This window comes from Schistocerca americana, chromosome 1, assembly GCF_021461395.2.
Source record: "Schistocerca americana isolate TAMUIC-IGC-003095 chromosome 1, iqSchAmer2.1, whole genome shotgun sequence".
In the NCBI taxonomy this organism is placed as follows: Eukaryota; Metazoa; Arthropoda; class Insecta; order Orthoptera; family Acrididae; genus Schistocerca; species Schistocerca americana.
The window spans coordinates 495,005,518-495,014,361 of record NC_060119.1 but is presented as its reverse complement, the minus strand read 5'-3'; the positions used below and the strand labels follow the sequence as shown (position 1 = coordinate 495,014,361).

The 8,844-nt window shown below is 40.8% G+C and overlaps 1 protein-coding gene across 6 annotated transcripts in view; it reads right to left on the bottom strand.

The window, feature by feature from the left end:
* The window catches only part of LOC124604429 (polypyrimidine tract-binding protein 1), a 263,865-nt gene that overhangs the window by 214,652 nt on the left and 40,369 nt on the right, over positions 1-8,844 (bottom strand). For all 6 annotated transcript variants that reach the window (XM_047136477.1, XM_047136479.1, XM_047136481.1 and 3 more), the window contains exon 2: positions 5,573-5,674. In XM_047136477.1, the coding sequence (XP_046992433.1) occupies positions 5,573-5,674 (102 nt within the window). The remainder of the gene's footprint in view (positions 1-5,572; positions 5,675-8,844) is intronic.

Genomic DNA, 8,844 nt, shown 5'->3' with positions numbered 1-8,844 from the left:
CGTGTAACCGTTCTTGTGACACTATGTTGCCAACTGCTGCTGAAACTGATGCTGCATGCAGGTGCAGTTACAATGCGCCACAGCGATACGCCGAACGTGATGGTCTTCCCTCTCCATAGTGCTATGTGGCCGTTCGGAGGCCGGTTTACTTGCGACCGTATATTCCTGTGACCACCGCAGCCAGTAATCATGCCTGTTAAGCCTTTCTGGAATACCACGAAAGGGACAGCCAGCTTCTCTTAGTCCTATTATACGACCTCGTTCAAACTCGGTGATGCGTTGATAAAGGCATCACTGTCGTCTTAAACGCGTACTTTAGTAACAGCTCAGATTGCCCCTTTTAATGACAAATTTTCGCATCAAAGACAGTTCTGCAACTTGTACAAGTTGCTCCGTATATCTCCGTAACAAATTGTAACAAATCAGAATTAGACCCAACAAAAAAGTTACATTCAGATTCGCATAAAAGATCTGTTATCAGTTAGTTGCAAGACCTAGAAACAAAACCAAAGGAGAAAGGCCAACAGTATTCGATTTTACACAAATATTGTACATATGTGGTCTGTGCAGTCGCACGATACGATCAAAGCCACTTAAAGACAAATGCAAATAGATTCTGGTAGGAAATGTGTTACACCACAACTAAAAGGAAATCAGAAAGCAAACATGGACGCAATCTATCAGTCGCAACCAGGTGGAAAATCCGCAGCTGCCGTTAAGGTAGGCATCTAAGAAAGATGTCCTACGGGATTGTTTCCTTAGTAGGTTAGGTTTTCATCTTGCCTTGATCTTGTTAAAAGGGAGCCGCATCTTTTATCAATCTATATTTCTAAACTGTAGAATCGTTCTGCGCAATGAAGTTTGCCGCCACAAACGCTCGCAAAAAATACAGGTGCAGCATCTAGTATAATTTCTTTAATAGACTAGTACCTCGCTGGAGACCGTGCGCCACTTCGTTTACAAAACTTATTTCCCCTATATTGTTTTTATGCAAGCATTTTACGACCAAACATGTGGTAATATAGAATTGGTAACGTAATAAGGTTCTAAGCAAAGAAGGGAAGGCAGAAAGGTGGAAGGAGTATATAGAGGGTTTATACAAGGGCGATGTACTTGAGGACAGTATTATGGAAATGGAGGAGGATGTAGATGAAGACGAAATGGGAGATAAGATACTGCGTGAAGAGTTTGACAGAGCACTGAAAGACCTGAGTCGAAACAAGGCCCCGGGAGTAGACAGCACTCCATTAGAACTACTGATGGTCTTGGGAGAGCCAGTCATGACAAAACTCTACCATCTGGTGAGCAAGATGTACGAGAGAGGAGAAATACCCACAGACTTCAAGAAGAATATAATAATTCCAATCCCAAAGAAAGCAGGTGTTGACAGATGTGAAAATTACCGAACTATCAGTTTAATAAGTCACAGCTGGAAAATACTAACACGAATTCTTTACAGACGAATGGAAAAACTGGTAAAAGCGGACCTCGGGGAAGATCAGTTTGGATTCCGTAGAAATGTTGGAACACGTGAGGCAATACTTACCTTACGACTTATCTTAGAAGAAAGATTAATAAAAGGCAAACCTACGTTTCTAGCATTTGTAGACTTTGAGAAAGCTCTTAACAACGTTAACTGGAATACTCTTTCAAATTCTGAAGGTGGCAGGGGTAAAATACAGGGAGCGAAAGGCTATTTACAATTTGTACAGAAACCAGATGGCAGTTATAAGAGTCGAGGGGCATGAAAGGGAAGCAGTGGTTGGGAAAGGAGTGAGACAGGGTTGTAGCCTCTCCCCGATGTTATTCAATCTGTATATTGAGCAAGCAGTAAAGGAAACAAAAGAAAAATTCGGAGTAGGTATTAAAATCCATGGAGAAGAAATAAAAACTCTGACGTTCGCCGATGACATTGTAATTCTGTCAGAGACAGCAAAGAACATGGAAGAGCAGTTGAACGGAATGGACAGTGTCTTGAAAGGAGGATATAAGATGAACATCAACAAAAGCAAAACAAGGATAATGGAATGTAGTCGAATTAAGTCTGGTGACGCTGAGGGAATTAGATTAGGAAATGAGACGCTTAAAGTAGTAAAGGAGTTTTGCTACTTGGGGAGCAAAATAACTGATGATGGTCGAAGTAGAGAGGATATAAAATGTAGACTGGCAATGGCAAGGAAAGCGTTTCTGAGGAAGAGAAATTTGTTAACATCGAGTATAGATTTAAGTGTCAGGAAGTCGTTTCTGAAAGTATTTGTATGGAGTGTAGCCACGTATGGAAGTGAAACATGGACAATAAATAGCTTGGACAATAAGAGAATAGAAGCTTTCGAAATGTGGTGCTACAGAAGAATGTTTAAAATTAGGTGGGTAGATCACGTAACTAGCGAGGAGGTATTGAATAGGATTGGGGAGAAGAGAAGTTTGTGGCAGAACTTGACTAGAAGAAGGGATCGGTTGGTAGCACATGTCCTGAGGCATCAAGGGATCACAAATTTAGCATTGGAGTGCAGCGTGGAGGGAGACCAAGAGATCAATACACTAAGCAGATTCAGAAGGATGTAGGTTGCAGTAGGTACTGGGAGATGAAGAAGCTTGCACAGGGTAGAGTAGCATGGAGAGCTGCATCAAACCAGTCTCAGGACTGAAGACCACAACAACAACAACAGCAACGTAATAAGGTTGATATTCTGAATCAAACCTGAGGATCGACAACGACATCGACATACGAGGGGCGTTCAGAAAGTAAGCTCCGATCGGTCGCGAAATGGAAACGACTATGAAAATCCGATAAAGCTTTGCACAGATGTGTTGGGTAGTGTCTCTAGTATAACCCCAGTTAGCATCACGTCGCTCTTCTCATTTCTGAGCTCGCAGTGAGTGCGTAAAGATGTCTAGAAAATGGTGTCTGCCGCCAAGTACGAGGGCCTGGTGAGAAATTTCGCCTGAAACTATGCAGCTAACATTACATAACTGTCGTGCTGTTTCTTCTTCAAGACAATTCTCAGCCGCATTCTGCAGGGGCAATGAAGATGCTCCTGCATCGTTTTCAAATGGAAATGTGAGATTACCCACAATACAGTCCGCAATTGTCTCCCCCTGAGTTTCATCTCTGGTCAAGTCTAAGTCAGAACGGCGACTACGTAGAGAAGTAGCTGAAAGGTGTAGCTAATTGTTACAAGTAAAACATTTCTGATCACTGTGGTTTCAATTTGGCAATCAATCGGAGCTTACTTTCTGAACAGGCCTCGTATATACTGAGTGATTTAACGAATCGAGTGACAAATGAACCACCTATGCAGTCCCAAGCTACTTTGGAGAAATAGAACTGATGTGGACCTTTTTCCTTCAAGACAGATGAGTAAGTCTAAAGATTATTACAAGTTTTGACAAAACATGCAAAAAAAAAACAACATTACTCCATTTCAGTTTCAAATTAAATGAGTGACCAGAGCGCTAGAATGACTCACGAAACAGCAGCACGTAACGAAAGCGAGCGCGCAGCTTACAGCACTCACAACCGAATTGACCATTTCAGTTAGGCGTATCATGTGGCCTGCCACCGGTGTATTATGCATTACCAAGAGCGTTTAATAATTAAAATATTACGAACCATCTCCCACTGGGCGCTTTTCTTTTACGTCGTGGGTTCATTAGCGAACAAAAGCAGTACTGTATTTCTAAGGTGGTCGCATACTGAAATATTATAAACTAAATTAATTACCGTCACAGATTAATTCAAATCATCTGAGCAGTCTGCTGCATTACTTGCCAGTTTCACTTGCCCTCGGAAATAACGCAAATTGACTCACTTGCGAGTTCTCTCAACAGCCTCTACAGGACATCAGCTGTAAGCGTTCCCACAGCGACGAAGCTCACACAGTTTCGGCTAATTCAAATTCGTCCCACTCTATTCGCAGTGACCAACTGTGAATACTTCGACTTCGATGCGGATATGATATGTGGAGCGCAACAAGCAACTGTCCCCGAACTCTACAGCATAGATACTGCAGTAGTCAGAATTCCAACGGACACGAACAGGTTCGTGTTCATCCAGGCATCTAATAGCTCAATTGTGAAGAGAGCAACTTGTAAACAGTTCTGTTTCTTAACAGTCCAAAAAAAGTAACAGAAAAGCAGTGCTGTAGTATCATTTAAAATTTACTGTCATCTGACGTATTTTCGCCGTTACTGTTTCTCTCAGAAATCGTTCCTCTCCAAAGACAGTTTCATGAAAATGTGAGGTTAAGGAAATAACTGATAATGGCCGAATCTTAAGTTAACAATCAGGGCTACTTCAACATGCCAAAGTTTTACATTATTTTATGGCTAAAATTGCGTGCTTCAATTTGTTACAGATGTAGTAACTAAATTTGTATCTTTCTTTTAACTTTTATCCGAACTACGAAATGTATCAGTGAGTTGATTCGGCAATTGTGTACATGTTACTGACAGTATTCCAATAATATTGCACGTCATAATACATATAACATTACTTATAATATTCTTACACCTTTCGTCTAGATACTTCCTTCCCTGCACTTCGCGTTTAGGTGTCCAAAAGCAACGCTAACATTTCATTTTACATTCAATTCCCACTTCATAAAGACTTCCACATGTATAATGCTAGACAAATCACACGAAAAAAGAACTAAAATTAAAACTTGTTTTCGTAAGTTTTCCTGGACAGTACAATTAAGCATTTAACCATACCGTGTACAGGCGGTCTTCGATGCGTATACATCAAAAACTGAAAATTCTGATCAGACAGGGAAACATTTAGGCGTCCACACATAGCGGACATACAAAAACAAAGCGTTTTTAAGTCATCGGTGGGCAGCCACACTAGCATTTTGATGTCTTTACCTATGTGGTAACGAAAGTTATTACAAGCGACGCTAATTAATCAGTGAGACACGATAAAGATTTGAAGAGAACGCTAATTTACAACACGCTCGGTATACCTTTATACATCTAAGTTAAATGGTTATGCTTTCTTATCGGTAATGTGTGCAGTTTCTTAATCTAACATCCCTTCTGTTTCGCGGCTGTTTTTTACACAATGAATGCTTTGACCGCCGCCCTTGTTTTCTAGGCATCTGTGCCTTATTTTCTTCGACCCTTGGATCGAAAGTGCCTTCAATACGCACTGGGATGTAATGACTGTCTTCGATAAGCAGATGCAACGAACAGGGAATACTTTCATATGCATATAATAAAACCAACTTGAAATCATTTTGTTTTTACGCAAACAATTTCTACGGGCAATCTTTACACACAATAGTGTGACTAGGACATCTAAAGGCTCAAATGAAACCGAATACTATCTGCTGTGAAAAATTCTGATGAGAATTAAAAACGAAATGTAGTGTGGATCCGAACTCCGCCAAAGGGTGTATTTTATTCTCTACTCCCTACGCTGCACTTGCATACTTACGACGTCGCAATAGAGCGCATTTCGCTGATGACTGAAATTTCGCTGATGACTGAAAATACCACGTCTTAAATACTAAGTGGCTATTAGTTATCATGCGACCTTTTTGTATCTGGACACCTAAATTCAGTTTCTTACCTTCTTGGCGTCATTGTTGTTGTCCGCATGATTTGGCTGCGGACTCATTACTGAGCCATTGCTCACTGCGCCCGTCTGCGACAAGAGGTCGTCGGAGCCTCGCTGTAACAAAAGAGAACTGTATTGCAAAATATGCAAAAACACACACACACACACACACACACACACACACACACACACACACAGCGATCGAATTTTTAGTGTCGTAATTCTGTATCTTACAGAAGTGGATATCTAGCTTTGACGAACGGCGCTAAAGGCGACAGATGAGTTGGCTATAAGGATTCAACAGCCAATATGGCGCTGACGCACCTTCCTGCAACGTGTTTCAGAGAGGAAGCAGCAGGAAGCCTGAATAACAACGAGAAACCGTAATTGATACGCAGCGGCTTATTCGCCGTCAAGATGATGTATACTAATATGTTCAACGTCCATGGCTCGCGCAATGCTCCTGCGCCCATCAATTGCTACACAGAGTCGGGAAAAACTACTGTTCACTAAACATCTCTAATTTGCTTTGTATTGAGACGTGTGATGGGGATACCAAAAACGGCGTTATAAACAGTTCTGCACCTAGCGGAAAATATCGTGGTAACAAGGCAATTTTAAGAAATATTCACAGCGAAAATCATTTCTTATAACATTGTCCTCAACGCAGATCTGTTAACAACTGAAATAGGCAACACTAATATCCTAGAAGTATCTTAAAATTTGGTAAACGATGTATTTACAACGAGAGACAGAAGCTTAACCCTACCACCAGCCGATAGAAGATCCTTTGTTCACACAGGCAATAGCATGTGCGTGCCTCTTGGTCATTAACATAGCCCCTATCCGAATTAGAATTATAATGAAAAAGGCCACGACTTACAATATTTACCTGCGTGTTCTGCATATTCATGAGTGAATTAGACGTTAAAAATTAGTAAACCGACACTACCAAAGTTTCTGCTGCAACGAAGCATGTTTAGAGACTGTAAACCGGAGTTTCAATACACATTTTTATAAGGCTGTAGCAAAAAATCTGAATATCGAAATCTTGGTTCAATGCGTGTTATTCACCACTACTTTTCTACGAGTAAAAACATTCACAAGCATTTAGAGAAGTAGCATCCGTTTCCTTCGTCAAACGAATACCTGGCGGTAAATCAAGTATTGTGCAGCAGTAACAGTTCCAAGTATGTTTTATCGAACGGCAAGAAAATTTTACTTCCGGCCAGAATAAACCCATGACGATGTTTACGTCCGGAAAAAAGCACTGCAGCAGCTACTAAAGGTAAACACTAGACATTGTAGCTGCCAACTTGCTATTAAAATACCAATAAACTCTTTTCCAGAGAGCTCTATATTTTTCTTTGTGTCCAGTGATACCACTGTTATATTAATAATACTGAGATCGTGTGTGTACAGTGTGTGTTTGGCGTTACGCTTAAATTTACTAAAGCATCTTTATCGGCCTGAAAAAAATTACCTTGCGCGCTGGTTTTTAAATTATATATTTTGCAATAGTACTTATAAACATTTCCCATAATGACCATTTCTTGCTATTGCGTTACATGACATGGAAGTATCGAAAGTGCTCTCAAATCTATAGAAAACTTTAGGTATGATAAGCACGTTAAATGATACTCTAGCTGTAGGTATTACAAGCTATTCAACTTCTAATGGTGTAATTTTTACTCTTGACACTGAAAATATATTTCTATTGATCTCTACGAAAGCAAAAAGTTCAATCTGATGGTCAAACAAAACACCTAAACCTAGCGCAGGAACTGCTAACCGTGAAGTCCTCAAAAACTCTTGCACACCAAATCAACAAACTGCAATAATATACACGGCCCAAGAATGAGACAGCGTAGAAATGCGATACAATACCACAGCTCGACAAAATGCTGCCAAATAAATCCACGAAACTGCTGAATCAAATCCAAGCACAGCTACTTAACAAATGTACTGCCTTGGTGCAGACATGCTGTAGCTAAAATGAGGCAGCGCTAATTGATCCTTTCCCCTGCGATTTGCATACATGATGCCAGCGGTAATCTGATTAGCAGCGTCGTGCTCACTGCTACACGCTGTAATATACTTGTGTTCCGATTGTTGGTGTGTCGGCGATGTAAAGTCGTCCAAACTGTATAAAAATTTAATGGGGAAGGAATGAAGATCAGTATCCGTGTCCTACTGACATGGTGAGCACTGTGTACTTTCGCCAGTGGAACGTACACAGAAAAACGTTTTACTAACATCAATATACTTCACCCCATCGGACTAAATATTTTCAACATTGGATTAATATAAAATAGAGAAATATTGAGTACAATGCACAGAGTTCATACAACCATTTGAAACTGCCAGGAAAGTCCTTCTTTGGGATGATCAATTCACACGCCACAATAGCTTAAATGTCGGGTATTTCGTCCAGGCGTTGACCATTTATGTGAATTCTGCCCTCTGTCATTTTATGGTAGATTCGTACTGACAACATTAAGTCTCGTAACCCGTGATTTCTTTACCGTAAAAGAATTGTCCACGTTTTGCGTTTCAATAACAACGCGGCAGCATCCACGCGTTGTTTGTTCGACAGTCACGGCGTGAGGGAAAACTTTCCTCTCTTCGTATTACCCTGGAGAATGTCTCTGAGCACTGGATTTAGACATGTTCCATTGCATTTGTGACAACGCCGACACTACGGCCGAACGTCCACTACAACAGCCTGTTCTGAACTCACTGTAAATCGAATGCGCATTTGTTGTTTACACTTATTAGTTCAAGCTACCGCCTTAGTTACTGGGCTGACGTCGCTTTTTTAACGGACTGTGTATACCAGTAAGTACACTAACATTGCTGGAAATTCTGAGTTGCATGAATGAACCCAAACGATGGGGGTAAAGAGATGACTTACACATAAGTACGGCATACTCGTCTCTTCTCTTAAGGGGAAGTTCAGAATTATGTGAAGCTCGGATCTGAGGAGGCCATCAAACTAAGTAAACGCGAAACAGGTGCGGTAAAATAATGGTTTAGAAACTGCAAATGCCTTAGAGTGTAATATACACACCGCCGCTGTACACTGTGCCAAAATCCAAATTTTTCGGCTGATTATTGCTTCTTCCAATTTTCCAGTTAGGGGAGTATATCTGTTAAGGCGGTGTCGTCGTGACTACATGCTTGAATTGCTGCACAGCTGAAAGCCCTAACGGATAAACTAATGAGATATACCATACCTCGGCTCCAGGATATTTAGGATAAACTGAACAGGGTCGCTTCATCAG